This window comes from Rhinoderma darwinii, chromosome 5, assembly GCF_050947455.1.
Source record: "Rhinoderma darwinii isolate aRhiDar2 chromosome 5, aRhiDar2.hap1, whole genome shotgun sequence".
NCBI lineage: Eukaryota > Metazoa > Chordata > Amphibia > Anura > Rhinodermatidae > Rhinoderma > Rhinoderma darwinii.
This window is the reverse complement of record NC_134691.1, coordinates 70,714,142-70,732,745: the sequence shown is the minus strand read 5'-3', so window position 1 is coordinate 70,732,745 and position 18,604 is coordinate 70,714,142. Positions and strand designations below refer to the sequence as shown.

At 39.8% G+C, this 18,604-nt stretch overlaps 1 protein-coding gene across 2 annotated transcripts in view; it reads right to left on the bottom strand.

The window, feature by feature from the left end:
* Nucleotides 1-18,604, bottom strand: part of TRPA1 (transient receptor potential cation channel subfamily A member 1) — a 100,226-nt gene that overhangs the window by 42,172 nt on the left and 39,450 nt on the right. For both annotated transcript variants that reach the window (XM_075828227.1, XM_075828226.1), the window contains exons 8-13: nt 17,363-17,411; nt 7,512-7,611; nt 6,009-6,109; nt 4,834-5,003; nt 3,707-3,871; nt 1,808-1,922 (exon numbers count right to left, since the gene is read on the bottom strand). In XM_075828227.1, coding sequence (XP_075684342.1) covers nt 1,808-1,922; nt 3,707-3,871; nt 4,834-5,003; nt 6,009-6,109; nt 7,512-7,611; nt 17,363-17,411 — 700 coding nt within the window. The remainder of the gene's footprint in view (nt 1-1,807; nt 1,923-3,706; nt 3,872-4,833; nt 5,004-6,008; nt 6,110-7,511; nt 7,612-17,362; nt 17,412-18,604) is intronic.

Here is an 18,604-nt window from a genome sequence, read left to right as displayed (position 1 = left end):
TATCTGATTAATGCAAGGAGGGACAACATAAAAAGATGACTTTAATTTGACATATTATGCAAAGAATACATTCTAAAGAGTGTATCAATGTACAAATGAATGTTTATAATTAGAGCCTGTTCACATCAGCGTTGCTTTTCCGTTCATCGGTTCCAATGCAGCTTTCCGTCAGAAGAACCCATGAACGGAAAGCCAACGGAAACGAAAGCTTTTGTTTGCATCACCATTGATTTCAACAGTAAGGGTATGTGCACACACACTAATTACGTCCGTAATTGACGGACGTATTTCGGCCGCAAGTCCCGGACCAAACACAGTGCAGGGAGCCGGGCTCCTAGCATCATACTTATGTACGATGCTAGGAGTCCCTGCCTCGCTGCAGGACAACTGTCCCGTACTGTAATCATGTTTTCAGTACGGGACAGTAGTTCCACGGAGAGGAAGGGACTCCTAGCATCGTACATAAGTATGATGCTAGGAGCCCGGCTCCCTGCACTGTGTTCGGTCCGGGACTTGCGGCCGAAATACGTCCGTCAATTACGGACGTAATCAGTGTGTGTGCACATACCCTAATGCTTCTGTTTGCCTTGCTTTCCGTTTGTTGCCATTCCTGTAAAGTTTCAGATTTTTTTTGCGGAAACAATAGCATAGTCGACTGCATAGTCGTAGTCAATTGTTTCAGCGAAACAAATGGAACGGAAACAAACGGAAACCAAGGCAAAAGGAAGAATTACCATTGAAATCAGTGGTAATGCAACGCAACCCATGAATGGAAAACCAACACTGATGTGAACCCAGCCTGAATGCCTCACACCTCCATTCCCTTCTTTCCTTGCCTCGGTGGCATTCTATCCTAAATCTGTGTGTACTCTTCAAGTTTTCTCACACTACTTCTACACATCAATTATTTCTCTTATGGTCTCACAAGTTTTACAATATGAATGTTTTCAGAGCTTGGAGACAGGGACCTGGGAAGGTGTAATCTGGCACATAGGAGATCCGGAGAAGGATTGTCTAGATTCACATAAGAAAGCTTGTGAAGGAGGTGAGGTCGGGCACACAGAAGAACTAAGTAAGGAGTAGTCCTCAACTTTAAAGAGCAAGCAAAGGTGTGATTTTGGCATACACGCACACGTACACACACACACACGCCAATATGCACATAAGAAAACCAGAGGTGGGAGATGCTGTAAATCGTTTGAATAAGACTCATGTCACTGGAGTTTGTATTAAGAGAGATATAAATAAATTTAATTACATAGAAGTAAAGCATTAAAGGGTAACTAAACTTTCAACAAACTTTTGACATGTCATAGTGACATGTCAGAAGTTTTGATCGGTGGGGGTCCGAGCACTGAGACCTCCACCAATCGCTAGAATGAAGCGGCAGGAATGCTCAGGTGAGCTGCTTGGTTTCTGATTGGTTTTTCTCGGAAAGCTGATGTAGCGGTGTACAGACTCAATAGAAATTGGGCCCAAGCGCTTCTGCCACTTCGTTCTAGCGATCGGTGGGGTCTCAGTGCTTGGACCCTCGCAGATCAAAACTTCTGACATGTCACTATGTCACGTCAGAAGTCTGTTGAAGGTTTAGTTACCCTTTAATGGAGGTTTTTGCACATAGTTTCCAACACTAATTTAGTCTATAGGTAGATGATGACTTAATTTGCCTGCACCTCAATGGGGCAGAAGAGCGCTGCTACTATGAAGCTTCTGCAGGGACATAAGCAACACTGTAGGTCCATGCTACTGACAACTATTTATTTGTTTGTACTAGTAGATACATGGAAATGGATAATCATCTGTGTACCTTTTCTTTGTCCGATTTATCAAGAAGTCCAATAGATGTATCCAGAAGAACCTTGATGGTACGAGTGTAGCCTCCAAATGCAGCGCAGTGCAAGGCTGTCCATCCACGATAATCACTTAACAAATGAACCAAAAGCAACATTATTTTAATAACATAACAGTCATTTAGTGACAGGATGGATAAAAAAAAAAAAGGTTATTTTTATCAGAAATATTTAAGTGCTTTATTGGATATTTAACATAAAGTAGTTCCATAAGTGCAGATGATAGAGGAATCCTGGAAAGAAATGTTGTGGTCCAGCAGGTACAGGACTTTCACTTTTGTGTTTGCATGAATGGCAGAAATGGGGCAGTGCCAGTCTCTTAGATAAAGGGCCACACAAAATTACTGTATAGTCTTAATATATGAATTGCTTCATTTACACATCATCAATATGACAATTGAATTCTCGTTCCGAGCTCATTTGAAGTGCCACTACTATTTAAAAAAAACATTGGACCCGTCATAGTGACGTGTCATAAGCTTTTATATGTTGGGGTCCAGGTGCTAAGACCTCACCAATATCTAGAATGAAAGGACAGACGTGCTCAGCTGAGCGTAATGATCCTTTTGGTTTTGATTGGCTTTTTTCGGCTGTTTTCTTTTAAGTGGCACGTACCATTCAAGTTTTAATTTTGGTGGTGTTTTTTTTTTTTTGTTACTATTAACATAAAAAAAACTTGAAATTTTCCAGATTAACACTGTCCACTATAGCAATCACAATAAGCTTTCACTTCCTTTTTTTTTTTTGTAGCTCACTTCTACGCTTTGCAGTATAAACTGGGAGGGAAAGAGCAGAATAATCTCATTATCATTAGAGGGTGTGTGAGTTAAGGCCCTTTTACACCGGCCGATAAGAGGCCGATGCAGCGAGCTCCGATCAACGAGACATCGTTGATCGCCGCTTGCTTGTTCCTGTCACACGGAGCTATGGATGTGGACGAACGGTCGTTACTCCGATCACATTATTATCATGTCGGTAGTGCGTCTCCCTGTTTACACAGGGAGATGTGCTGCCGACAACGATAATATTTTACTTAACTAAACTATTTAGTTTAAACCATAGGTTTCCGTTTGCATCACCATTGATTTCAATGGTGACGGATCCGGTGCAAATGGTTCCCGTTTGTCACCGTTGTTTAAGGGTTCCGTAATTTCCACCGAATCAATACCGTAGTCGACTACGCTATTCATTCCATCAAAACTATGGAAAACATTTGCGCTGGATCCATCACTATCTAAATCAATGGTGATGCAAATAGAAACCTATGGTTTACGTTTGTTTCAGTTTGGATTCCGTTCTTGGGTTCCCCTGACGGAAAGTGACCAGCTGTCACCGTATCCATCAGTGACACTAACCTGACAGATACAGGTTTCAGCACTAGATACAGCTGCTCTGTATACAAGATACAAAGCAGCTGTATCTCAAAAAGGAAAAATTATTTTTAATAAAAAGTATTTTGAAAGTTGAACCAAACACACTGATACACATTTTTTTTTTATTATTATTATTATATAAAAATAAAAAATAAAGATGTCAAAGGTCTACATAGCCTTTAATATAACCTTCCAGGCAGGCTAATTTATTGATAAAAACAAAAGTGACTAATGAGACTGCAAGTCTTCTGCCCGGTGACACTGCAGAGGGGCCAGATTAATGTTCTTCCAAATCACTCCACACATATTACTGACAGTACATTTCCAGCACCATGCTGAGAGATTACCTCTAAAGTACATCACCTAATAAGCCCAGAGGAGGCCGAGATAAATATACTTGTAAAACTGATTCAGATCTGACTCATTTTTATATCTAGAGGAAAAAAATAATCTTCTCTTTTTTTTTTTTTAAAGTTTACATACCTTAAAAGAAGAGCTCCCTTCTTGAGTAAAAGAAAAACTATTTTGTCGTGCCCATTTTCTGCAGCCAAATGCAGTGGAGTCTTTCCCTTTTCATCTGCATCATTGAGAAGAGTGGCGTCTGGCACGAATCTTAAGAGCCGCTCACACGTGTTGTAACGACCGTAGCTTAATTAAGAAACAAAAGTCCAATCACTATAGGTATTTGTGTTGATTAGACCCTGTGTGAATCCAGCCATAAAATTATGATGTCTAATTTCCTTTTTTTTAAATGAACATCAAACCTGTGAAAATCCTATGTTTAATTTAGAACTGTATTTTACAATGTATTCAACGTACATGAAAAAGATGAGTAACATTGTAGTTACATTGCATCACTTATATAGCGCTGATCCTGAGATACAGCATGTATTATAGCCCAAAACTACAGTTGCAAATTTTGTTGGTTGTTAGAGTAAGGGCCGATTCACATCACCGTTGCCCTTCCATTGACGGGTTTCGTCTGAGGTTTCCGTCGGGTTAACTCCTCAACGGATAGGCAAACGGAAACCTAAGCTTCCGTTTCCCTCACCATTGATATCAATGGTGACGGAAACCTAGCTAATGGTTTCCGTCTGTCACCATTGTGACAGGGTACCATTGTTCTTGACGGAATCAATAGCGCAGTCGACTGCGCTACTGATTCCGTCAAAACAACAGATCCCTGTCACAACGGTGACAGACTAAACCATTAGCTAGGTTTGATATCAATGGTGAGGGAAACGGTTGCTGAGGTTTCCATTTGCCTTTCCACTGAGGGGTTAACCCGACGGAAACCTCAGACGGAACCCCTCAGCGGAAAGCGATGGTGATGTGAACACAGCCTAAACAGTGAACAAGCTTGTGGTCAGGCATACCTCTAACAGCTTTGCTGAGCTTGAATGATACCGTTTGAATGCTAGCTTTGTCTATATCAGGTTACTGTACACTGCCTGGTCCAAAGATTACACAAGCCAGCAAGGAATACTAGAAGATTTCAGCTCTGTAGCCTGTAAAGTTGCAGCTCTAGGTTATGACAAAAGATGTAAACTGGACATTGTCACTATTAACACGAAGAAATATCGAATATAATACAAAAGTATAAAACCTACAAAGCAGCAAAGTGCAGAGCTGATCTTTTATTCTTGCTCTTGGAGTACAGCGACACATTAAGTCCAAGAAGATTGTTCACAGAATTTGGAACACCATGGCGGCAGGCGTAATGTAAAGGAGTGCAGCCATCTGTATCTTCATCACTCACAAGATTCTTGATGTCCTCCCTCTAACAGAAAAAAGGATGATAAATATGCAGCAATAGTAAATAGTAGATACTAGCTGTGATGAAAGGGACATGAGATTCTGAAGAAGTCATTTACAATCAAAATAAATATTCAAAAAGTGAACATGATTCATTTTACGATATATAATCTAATATTCTACAATGATGAAATGCTAGAGAGTGAGTATAAGTTGCCAAGAAGGGTCTACGCAGAAGAAAAAGGGGTTTAAGATGACACAGCTTCTACAATACTGTGCTGACAATACTGCATGAAAAACAGAATCAGGGCAATGATGGCCGCCTGGTTACATACCTAGTTATGCTTTTCTCCTGTGTTTACCAGTATAGTGTTTTGACATGGTTCCTTTCACCTGGCTCTGCTACCATCATCGCTACCAAGCATTGGCCCATCTAACTGCTCTCCTGTCTACTGCTGCTAAACCGGACACCCAGCTCTGTTACGTCCCCATTAATGAACCTCAGCTTGCCTTGCCGCTCTGTTTACTACGGCTTCTGTACCATACGGTATACCCGACTCTGCTCGACTACAGTATCCCGACCCTTTGCCTCCTGACTACAATGACACCTGCATCTGTATCTGCCTGACCTCCATTAATAGTTACTGTCTGACCTCGCTTCTTTTCCCATCTCAGTGTTATACCATTCCTGGGACATTTATATAGTCTTTGTTGCTGTTGTTTATAGTATACTATAACTCCTATATTTTGGTTATATTCCCCACCCGATAATGTTATCAAGAGAATAAATCACTTGACTTAAGGAACCTTAGTCCTCGGGCCTGCCAAGTACCTCAACCATAACCAAAGTCATGGAAAAGAGAGGTGCTATAGGTGAAATTGTGCCATCCGGTTGGTTCTTTCTCTGGGTATAAGAGAATAGGACTGTTAGAATTACCACCTTCTAGACAGCTCTGTGACAAAAGATTAAAAATTTATTCATATTTCTATTGCAGATAAAGAGATAGACGTGTAACCATACACAACAAACCTGTAGAAATTCATCTCTGATGTTCTTTAAACCTCCTGGCTGCAATACTATCAGATGAAGAAAATTCCTCCCATAATTATCTGTCAGCCTCACATCGGCTCCTGAAAAGGGATACATATTAATAAATCACAACACACTATTGTTCAATGTTAAGGATTATTTATAACACCCTATAGTCTCTCCACCAAAAAGAAATTTAGGAAATACAAAAAGACATCACTGCTGCATATAGTCTCATGTCATAGTTATTTGTTTGTATGCATTATTATTTATATTTGTTATATTGTATTTTTAATCACCTCTATTTAAAATACAGCATGAGATTTATTAATTCTGTCTTGAAGAAGTTTTCCAGTCCCATAAAATATATGACCTATCTTCGGGATAGAACATCAATATATTATAAGTCGGGGCTGATTGCAAGTGCCACTGAGGCAGGCACTTGATGTGGAAGTGCTCCTCGCTTCTCCTCATTGCATGTTGCCAGCCCCGCACCTCTACTCTGAGTGGTGGCTCTAGCAGTCTCCTGATTGGCCGCTAGAGCCGTAATTGAGAGCAGAGAGCAGCACTTGTGATTGCCGCGCTGGGAAAATCAAATGTAGATTTCTCAGTTATGCAAATTTCATGACCGAGACAAAAGGTATGTTAACAATGACCTCCACCTCCCTTATATCCGCAAAACTGCTGACAGATTCCCTTTAGTGCTTCATCTGGACTGCAATAAAAAATTGTCCTTGTCTCCGTAATAAGAGCTTATTAAAGAAATAGACTTTGTAGGTTATTCTTGGTAAATGGACTCTCCAGGTAAATGGATTGGTTGTAATCCCATTATATCACTGTTTTTTTATTCAATTCTCTGATATAATATTGAAAGTTCCTCCACAGGTGGGGATTCACTGCTTTATAAAAATTCTGTAGAAAAATAATAGCAAGGTAAGCTAAAAAAAATAAAAAAATAAATAAAAGTGAAGTCGGGTTCAAGGGTTCAAACACCCTACTGTAGCTGTTTGTGGTTTAGCCATTGTGGTATTTATCCAAGAGGTCTAGAGTTGTAGCAAGGGTTTCCTCCACCTGGGGCAAAGATTCAGTTTGCTGCCCTAGCACTGTATCTAAATACCGCACCATAACCAGGGCACCCCGGATCATTGGCAAATGCAACCCGTCAGCTCTCTTCTAGCTACACCCCTGCATAGGCCGGAATTCTAGTGAGACGAATTGTATAAGTTTCCCAGTCACATGCGGTGTTACTCTATTTTATAGTAATTTTTTTAAATCACAGGGCAAAAAAATTCACACCAATTAAAAAATATTCCATATAAACCAGGCCTCCTAGGAACTCTTCTCAAAATTATTCATGTCAAATACGTTTTGCAGATTTTTTTTTTTTTTACAGTGTTAACCTTTTAATATGATAAGAATATCACATACAAAAGTGATTTAAAATTTAAATCTTCATAATTTAATATAATATTGTCAGATGAGTGTTAAGTGTTTGATCTGTACCTTTTTCCAGAAGTAAATTCACAATCTTCCAAGAAGAACATGTAGTAGCCATCAAAAGAGGCGTACGTAACTCATTATCCACACTGTCAATATTTGCTCCCTGTAAATAAGAGAACAATGTGAGTACAGAGTGGAAAAAACATGAGATAAAACATGTAAAACCTATAATAACTGCGGAAAGGCTCTCACCTGTGGTCACTAATGGACTAATGGTTGCATAGTGCACCACCCTAATACCGTGTATTTTCAAAGCCAAACAGCAAAGAATGAACAGCGGTAAATCACTGAATTAGAACATGAGGGCCATTTAATAACTGAAGAGATACAGGGACCATTAGTCAATATATTGCAAAGTAAATATATTAAAAAGGTTCAAGGTCTATTATTATGCTCCGTGTGTAAGGAGCTCTCCACTTAGCCCCATTGAAAATGATGTGTGAATAAGATATCCAAGCCTTGAAGCGCACTCTTTCATTTCTTTACTCTTAAACAATGTATTTCTTTATTTATTTCTGACTTTTCTAGCATTGATGTTCATTGTAACATAATCTGAAATCTGTTGCAAGTATCGAAATATTTATTGAACACAGTTGGAATTATTTTCTCTGCAGATGGTCATTACCAAGAAAACATCACATTTTTGTAAAGGTGGGTAGACACATTTTTTCAGGGATCAAAACTTTACAATTCTTTAAATGTACACACTGCTCTAAAAGTAAGTAAGAATAAAAAAAAATTAAGGTGATGACTGAGGATGACTGGCATGAAGACTTATTATTTAAATATTGACTGGAGAGATCCATAGTATGTACTGTCAGCAGTAGGGTCCATGCACATGGCATTGCTGCATGTACAGACCCTGTACAGAAACACATGGAGATCCTATGGGTATTTATTGCAGACGCATTGACGATTCACATTCTGCCATATAATGCATCAATAAGGCACTATATCCCCCCCTGGAAGTAATCCATTCAGAGGCAGACATATTGCCTGTGCAGCATGTTCATTTGGGGTATGTGACACTAGGAAAGGTTCCAACTATATATGAGCATGCAGATGGGGAACATTACCTCCAAATCATAAATTATTCTAACATTATTTCCTCTGCAGATGGCCATAACCAAGAAAACATAAAATTTTGGTTAAGGTGGGTACACTACTTTTTCTGAGGATTGAAGCTAAAATGTTATAGGTATACACTGGTCTAAAAGTCAGATTAAAAAGTACTTTCTGGCAATACACCTGTAATTCTGGATGCAAATATGGGGACTTCGGTTGAGTGGCATGAAGATTTATTATTTCAATATTTGTACAAGGTGCATAGAGTCCCTATGGATCTTTATTAAGGAATCAATGGCATTCTATAAGGCACTTTATACTCTCTATAAGGCACTTTATACTCCCTTAGAAGCAATGCTTCAAGGGTAAAATGCCCTCATAATATGGCACGTAATTACAAATCCATAAGAAAAAACCTCCATGTGCCGAAATCTAAAATCAGGGGCACCTGCAGATACAGTACGGGCCCAAAGTAGACTATACGCACTGTATTATGGATCCATTAAATAAACAATTCTGTAAAGCTGAATTGTGCAGACTGGAAACACACATTGAGTTTTTGTTGCAGACATTGATGCATATTTTTGTGCCAAATCCAGATGTGGATTCAAAAAGAATAGAGAAATATAAGGTATAAAATTATACTTATCCTTCCTCCTGGATCCATTTCTGGCTTCGGATTAAAAATCTGCATTAAAATCTGCACCAAAAATCTGATGTGTGTTTCCAGTCTTGACCCCTCCCATTTTCTGGATTTTCACGTTTGTTTTCTCCTCTCTACCTTCCAAAAGCTCTAACTTTTTATTTTGTACAGTTGTACATTTTCAGGGCACCATTTATTGAACCATATAATGTAGTGGGAAAATAGAAAAAAAATGATTTGTTGGGTGGAATAGGAAATTTTGGGGGGTTTTGTTTTTACGGTGTTCACCATGCGGTAAAATTTGCATGTAAACCTCATTTGGAGAAATAACAGGAGTTTCCACTCCCCCCCCCCTTTCTTACAATACCCACCTGCACAACAGTATACCCATCAGAGGATGTCTAATCGTGTGAGGAGTAGAGGGTATAGGCCAAAATATTGGCACTTATGTAGATAAAATCTTGAGACCTTTTGTTAGCAGTTTGCCCTCATAGTTGCGAGATACAACTGATCTTCTCCTGAAGGTGGATGGCCTTGAACTAGATGGTCAGTTCTATATCTATACTGCAAAATATGGGTATATTGGCAAGAAGCAGTCATTTATTTGTCTTGGAAATTTTAGAATTTTGTCTGACAAAAAATTTATTTCTCTGTGATGGTCGATTTTTCCACCAGCTCAGGGGTACTGCTATGGGGAGCCCTTGTGCGCCCTTGTACGCAAACCTTTTCCTGGGCTGTTGGGAGAATAATATTGTATTTATGAATGGAAACCAGAAGTGGTGTCCCAGGATCCTCTCCTGGCATAGTGTAGATTTATTGATGATATGTTTTTACTACGGCAGGGTTCTGAATCGGAGTTTGGCAATTTTGTACAACATCTGAATGCTAATGAACTGAATTTACGGTTCACCTACGAGTGTAATTCAACTCATTTGGTTGGAAAAAGAGACTTGAAAGGTAAAATTCATACTTCAGTATACAGAAAGCCTACTTCGACCAACAGCCTTTTAAGATGGGAAAGCCATCATCCGCTAGCACTCAAAAGACGGATACCTAAAGGCCAATACCTTCGCATGAGAAGGAATTGTTCATCTATGAAAGCATTTAAAAAAGAAGTCAATGAACTAAGAAAGAGATTTAAGGATAGACGGTATCTGCATAAAACACTTAGAAGAGCTTTTGAGGATGCTATTGGTAGAAATAGAAGGGATCTGTTAATCCCGTGCAAAAAATAATTACAAGAAAATTCATTTAGGTTTATTAGTACCTTTGATAAGGCACATAATGAAGTACATGACAGGAAAATCTACAAAATTCGTGATTTCTTCAACTGTATAGCGAAAGGCCTCATATATCTTATGTCCTGCAGTTGCCCACTGTCCTATATAGGAAAAACCACACGGGAACTGAGGCGGAGAATACATGAACATATCGGAGACATTGAGCACAATAGAGATACACCAGTGGCAAATCATGCTAATTTGCACCACAAAGGGGACCCGAATAGTATATCCTTTATGGGGATTGAGAAAATACATGAGAGCATGAGGAAAGGTGATACTAATAAACATATTCTATAGAGGGAGTGAATGTGGACTCATAGCTTGAAGACACTCTTTCTTATGGGCTTAAATGAGCACTATGGCTTTACATGCTTAATTTTTCAACAAATCCGCTTATTTTATATCTCTCTGCTCCTGGTTTCCATCCATGACTACTTAAAACACACATTGTTATTTGAAGGTGCACTTATCTGCTCTTTTTCTGACATAATATATTAAGTGTAGATTTATTAATTTTAATACCATATTTACAAATACCTTTTTGGATTCTAGAACACAATGTACGGGGATGTTGGATGTGTCATGTGAGGCCATCCACATCATGAATCCACCCCTATGAGATGATCCCATGATGATGTCTAAGCCTGTGATACGGAATGACATCTACATTTATTCCTATAACACAAGGCGTTGAGGGTGAATTAATTTTTCAAATCAAGAATAGGAGGTGTTGAACTCTCTGATCAGCCATATAAGTGTCTAGGCTATGAGGTTAGAATGTCCTGCTTAGGTATTAGGGTATGTGCACACACACTAATTACGTCCGTAATTGACGGACGTATTTCGGCCGCAAGTCCCGGACCGAACACAGTGCAAGGAGCCGGGCTCCTAGCATCATACTTATGTACGATGCTAGGAGTCCCTGCCTCGATGCAGGACAACTGTCCCGTAGTGTAATCATGTTTACAGTACGGGACAGTTGTCCTGCAGCGAGGCAGGGACTTCTAGCATCGTACATAAGTATGATGCTAGGAGACCGGCTCCTTGCACTGTGTTCGGTCCGGGACTTGCGGCCGAAATACATCCGTCAATTACGGACGTAATTAGTGTGTGTGCACATACCCTTAGTGTGGCTGGGGACGCGCTGTCAGATCCCCTTGTTTAACAGACGCTGCATATAGGGATGAGACGCCTGAAACTATGCAGCCTACGAGCAGTTAATAAGACTCAATGTCGTCAAGGATGAGCCCTTCAGCAGATTGGCTGATGCACCCTCGATCCGTCCCCTTTGTGGGAGGTCCTCAGTAGTCTTAAAGGAACAGTGTCATCACAAATTATTTTTTTATATGTTAAAGATGTTAGTGCTTTATTAAAAACGTTTATATTTATTTGTGTGTTTGTGTTTTACTTTTTCTTATTTTTACACTTTTTCTTCCCTATGGGGTCTGCCATTTTTTGTTCCATTTCTGTGTGTGTCGATTAACGACACATACAGACATGGAATACGGCAGCCACAGTCCCATAGGGACGACGAACGGCTCCCGTCCCATTGACTTCAGTGTACGGCGTCTGTGTGGGAACTGCGCATGCGCCGCTCCCACACAGTCCTATTCGAAATTGGCGCCGTCCGGCGCCATTTTCCTGTGGACCGGAAGTCGCGGCCGGACAGTAATATTACTACTTCCGGTCGCGGCTTCCGGATTTGTGCACTTGGACCAGCGGCAGCAAACGGAGCATACGGGCCGGAGGGAGCCGCGGCGGCAGGAGCAGGTAAGAGATTTCTATGTATGTTCGTGTTTGTGTGTGTTTACTACTGTATGTAAACCTACTACACTCTGTGTTAGCTCAAAAAATGGTGACACACAGTGTAGGAGGTTACACCGTTCAAACCCCTCGTTTATCCCGGCACTAGCCAGGATAAAGGAGGGGGGGATGCTGAGAGCTCACTAGAGCGAGGGCTTTTAACCCAATGTTGCAATGCTGCAATTTTGGGAATAGCTCCATCTAGTGACCAGAAATGGGTAATATTATAAATTAGAATTAATTTATAATATTTCCTGACTAGTGAAAAAAATAAAAAAAAATTGAACAATGTTTAATCACCCACACACTACATGTTTAATTTTTTTTAAAAAACCATGTTTTTCTGGCAACACATTGCCTTTAAGCTCGGCATTCCCAAGCACACGCGGCCATTGAATTGCACCTGTATACATGACTATGTATAGCCTGACTCTTCCTGAAGATCCCTGAATGCAGGGTGAAACATGTTGGAGAGGCTAAAGATAACGTGACTATAGTGACAGTGTAAACTTAGAAGCAGATAGCTTAGGTAGTACGCTCTTTTTAGAACGCTTCCAAGATAGTTCAGACTAGACAGTTTGAACGGGATGGAAGGAATTTGTATATCTTTCATGCTGTGACTCCCTGAATGCAGGGTTAATGAGGCTGTAAGACTGTTTGAAATAAGATACACTGAATGACTAACTTGTAGTACTCCAATACAGCAGCTTTCCATGCCACCTGTATTTCCTCCATGCTGTGATTCCCTGAATGCAGGGTTAATGTGGCTGAAGGACTGATGCAAACAGGAGATGTGACAAACGACTAACTAATAATGCTCAAATATATCAGTCTTCTTTGACAAGTAAATATTTTTCATGCTTTGAATCACTGAAAATAGGGTTAATGTGGCTGTAGGACTGACGAAAATAGGCATTATACTAAATGACTAACGGTTAGTACTTTAATATAACAGCCTCCAATGCCACATATATATCTTCCATGCTGTGATTCCCTGAATGCAGGGTTAATGTGGGTGTGCCACAGATGAATATAGGAGCTGAACCAAATAACTAACTGGTAATGCTCTAACACAACAATCTCTCGTCACTAGCATCGGTATGGTAATAAACTACCAAAATAAATATCTGATATAGACTATTAGTGTAAAATGAGCAAGCACTGAATGACTTGAATGGTGCTCAATAATCACTCTCTTTAAGCTTTCTACTTCTAAACACACCCACTATTGGGGTAATCACAAATACGAGCATATCCCATGGACTAGGGACCTCATTCATTCATTTATATGTGAACTTTTTTAAGTCATAATTTTTGTTGATTTTAAAGCATATTCAATAAAAAAGTTATTTATTAACTGGTTCCCGACCGCTGGCTGTGTTTTTACGGCCAGCGGTCAGGGTCCTTAAAACCCGCGCCATAGACTTTTTACGGCGCTGGTTTTAACTTGCTGCCCGAGCGATCAGGCAGCTGAATGTCGGGTCTCCGGCTGTCAGTGACTGCCGGGGACCCTGAGGAGAGGATAGAAGCAGCTTTCGCTGCTTCTGTCTTCTCCGATCTCTTTTACACAGCGCTCAATGAATGCTGTGTATAGGAATAGAAGCAGCGGCCGCACCGCTGTCTCTATTGCTCCCGGTGTTCATGTGACTGGTCACTTGATCGCCGGGTGCCGTTAGTGGCAGACTGCTGCTGGGTCTTACTGCTGTGCAGCACCAGTTACAGTGGAAAAAGATGGTGTAAAAGAAAGAAAAAAAATACATAAAGTTCCCCAAATTAATAATAAATACACATAAAATACCCACCCCAAAAAACCCGTTCCCCCACCAATCATTGTCGTAACGCAATCCCGGACCCAATTACCCTAATATAGACATGTAATATATTAAAATTTACAGTAGACAATGACGATCACAAATAAAAGGTATATTTTAAGGTAAAACTATGTTATTTTTAAAAAAAAAAATTGCTGAAAAGTAAAAAAGCTTATTTTTTTACTATTATTTTCAAACTTTAAGAATAAAAATTCTAAAATAGCAAAAAGGATGTGTATAAAAACGATAAAAAAAGAAACCTGCATTGTCTACGGAAAAAACAATCGCAAAAATCAATCGCTAGCCCAACAAATAAAAAATTTATAGCTATTTAACTAACGCATGCTAAAAATGGCTAAACAATGTCTGGTCCTGAAGGCTCAAAATAGCCCGGTCCTGAACTGGTTAATATTAGTGGATACCCTATTCCAGGGATTAATCAATACGATTAGGGCAATAGCAAATTTATATTGTTTTTTTTTTTATGTTTTACTACTTTTGCAAGGAAAAAAATGATTGTTAAAAATAAAATTTTAGTTTTTAATCCATATTCTGAGAGCCATAACTATTTTTTCTTCCATTGATTGAGCGGTCTGAGGGTTTATTTTTTGCGGAGCAAGCTTTAGTTTTATTGGTACCATTTTGGGTTAGATGAGACTTTTGATCACATTTTATTCAATTTCTGGCATTTAATTTTTTATTTTTTACAGCGTTCACCGTGCGGGCTAAATAGAAATATATTTCAATTGTTTTGACTTTTACGTACGCGGCGATACCAGTTATGTTAATTTATTCTTACAATGTCCTTTGGGGAAAAGGGGAAATTTTGAACATTTAATATTATTATTATTTTTTTATATATTAAAATGTTTTTATTTCACTGTATTTAACTTTTTTTTACTAGTCCCCCTAGGGGACTTGAACCAGCGATCGTTGGATTGAATGCATAATATACAGCAATACTAATGTTTTGCTGTATATCGTTATACTGACAGTCTCCTATGAAGCCTTGCCGGAAGCAGAGCTTTATTGGAATACAAAGATGGCGGACCTGGGGGGCTTCATCAGACCCCTAGGCTGCCCTGTCAACAATAGGCACCCCACGATCGCGTTGAGGGAGGCCACTTCAATATTACAGGATGCCGACCCCCTGTTTCTAACCACTTAAATGCCGCAGTCAATAATCTAAGGGGTTAAATTATCGGGATCACGCTCGTGCGGGATCCTGGTCGTTACACTGAAGTGTTAGCCAACACGCTCATTCTATGGAGCGGGCATAGCCCGTGAACCTGCTCCATACTCCCCCACCGACATGAGCCATATATATATATATATATATATGCATATATATATATATATATATATATATACACACACATGGCAGATGTCAGGAAGGGGATAGTTTTCTCCACCAAAAACCTTTATGGTATATTGATTGGGGTTGAATCAGACATTTATACCATTTATATCCAGTGGATCTGCCATTAATGTTTGTGGTGGGCAAACCTTTTTAAGAAGACGATCATGCGCAATAGTGACATGGTGAGGAAAATGAGCCATAATAGGGGGCATCCTGTAGAATAAAAAAAACCCTATCAGGCCTGGATCACAAACATAGTTTTTGTTGAGCAAAGCAAGAAATTGATTCAAAAGGTCAAAAGCTATAAACTGAAATGTCCCCTTTTTTTGCCTCCCTCCCTAGGTGTTTGGCTAAAACGACTGCACCAAAAACGGCATCAAAACTGTGTGTGTGATCCTGGCCTTAGTGTTAGGTGGGCAGAATAATCTTACTAACGACGTAAATGAGGTAAAATAGTATTATTATCTGCAGAACAGACCCACGTCCCATGTACATAGAACAAAAATTAGGCAGCACTCTCAAGCTTGAGAAAAGCTCCAGTGGACGGAGCTGAAACATTACAGTGAGGGTAATAAAGTACCCTTATTCTTCACTTTATATATGGAGCTTTGCCTAATTTTTGCGACAGACCGACAGACAGACAGATAGACAGACAGACAGATAGACAGAATCCAAAAATCAGGCAGCTCTCCAAGGTATAAGCAAAGTAGAAAAAGGTGCTTTATTGGTCCATATACATACGACGTTTCAGCTCAACACAGGAGGCTTTCTCAAATCATGCAAGATTAACATTGCGAGTATCAGTGTTACTTTGGTATGAATGTGGCAATGCTTAGCTACGGTATCTTTTCAATTTACTTATTTAAATAGAACTTGATGTTTTTTTCTAGTATTGGATATTTTTATAACAGAAGAATACATAACTTTTAATGGACAATTGTCTGTTTTGCATATGTATTTAGAACACAATTGTTAATTTTTTAGTGTGTGCAACAAAGTTTCCTAGTAATATGCAGCTTGCTGAAAATCCTTAACAGGCATTTAACAAGTCCCACACATGGGAATTCTCCATGCCATCAAGGATGAAGAACTAGAGGCCAGGAGAACTTCATACTGAGTAATGGCCAGAGTGAAAGGCTAAACCAGAGACAGAGCCAGCAATAGTAATCAGAAAACAGGCATGCTGGGAAATTATGTATAATATTTTGATGGGCATGTGTGCATCCGACGAGTGGCACATGTGCAGGTTGCCCGGCAAAGGGGGAAGACTTTTTCCCCTACTCCCTTCTTTACATGTCAGGGACACCATGACTTTAGTTATTGTTTCGTTCTGACCTAATGCATTGGGGTACACTTGTAGATGAATAGTGAAATAAATAATAAGATAATCAAAATCATTTTGGGGCTAAGGAACTGATCAAACAATCACTGGATTTGGAATGGATGGATGAGATGAGGACGTTTGATCACATGCAGCAAGATTGTAGTTTTGTGGTGTTCAGAAGAGTGCAGTTTTGCTATATGTTTTATTCTTCGGACTAGGGAGACCTACCAGACAAGCAAAGCTCCTCCTAGAGTAACATTGATTGCCCATTGTTAGGCAATGTGATGATGGGAGTCAAATCCAGGATTCAAAAGGATAGTAAGAAAAATGATTGTATTTTTAATTTCCTCACCCTGTCGTTTAGGAATGTTTATTGCGCCATTAATTTTATTATCAGTTGGGACTAGATTTGCAGCTATAACTAAAGACATTATTGATTTAATTATATTATTGATATAATAAACTAAGTGCTAAGCTTATTATAGTAAATGGACAAAGTTAATTATTGTAGCAGATACCACACAACATTCAATTTGTTTATATAATTTATTAAAAATGTAGTTACCATTGAGATTAAATACTGTGCCAGGTCCACGTGATCGAACAGTGATGATCTGTGAGGAAAAAAAATGTCAGGTAAAAAAGTAAATATAAGAAGTAAAAGTTGATTAATACAGGCAAAAATGACTATAGAATTTATACTCCAAGCTTCTGTAACAATGTTTTAGGAAAGTATTTTAATATAGGATGTCCTGGATTCTCATTGAATGATGTTAATATTCTGATATCCACAGTTCTACACATTTAGGCACACATTGCGGTTCATTTATGTTTTTCCCCACAATTTTTTTCAAAAAAAGGAAGCAAAAACCGCAATTCAGCCCCAACGTGTTCAGCCCCAGGGTGTTGACATTGAGTTTTTTGCAGGTGTAAAAATCCGCCTCAAAATTCCTTCAGGAATTTTGAGGCAGATTTTGACCTGCCTGCACGCTGTTTGCCCTGTTTTTTGCTGCGTTTTTTGGCTGCGACCATTGAGTGCCACTGGCAAAAAATGCTGCGAAAGAACGCTCTCTTTGCCTCCCATGTCATGGGAGGTCAGAGACGGAAACGCCTGAAGAAAGGGAATGTCGCTTCTTTTTTCCTGGGAGCATTTTTGTACACTCAAGGGGAAAAAACGCCTACGCCTCCCATTGAAACTAATGGGAGGCGATTTCTGTCGCTTTTAGCCGCGGTTTCAGCTGCAAAAACAGCGGCAAAAAACTCTGTATGAACAGGACCTAATAAACGCTGAAGACTAGATTAACGTTTGGTCCCAGAAGCAAGTCCCTTAAGCCCAAAAACTACCCTGTTGTGCACACTCTTCTAAAGAGAGCAAGGTATCATCATTCAGAATGGACGGATATAGCAGGGGTGAATTTGTCACTTAAGGCCCCATGCACACGAACGTGTTTTTGCGGCCGCAATTCCCCCGAAAATCCACGGGAGAATTGCGGCCCCATTCTTTTCTATGGGGCCATGCACACGACCGTAGTTTTTACGGTCCGTGCATGGCCCGGGAACCCGCACCGCAGAAAGAACGGGCATGTCCTATTATGGACATCTTCTGCGGTCCGGGCTCATTGAAAACAATGACGGCGGCCATGTGCATGTCGTACGATTTGCGGGCGGCCCGTGGCTGACAGTCCGCTGACAGTCCGCAGCCGCCCGACCCGAAAATCACGGCCATGCACACGGCTACGGTCGTGTGCATGAGGCCTAACTCTTTCTTTTGTGAACAATGTTAATTCATTGTGTTAATATAAGTCTC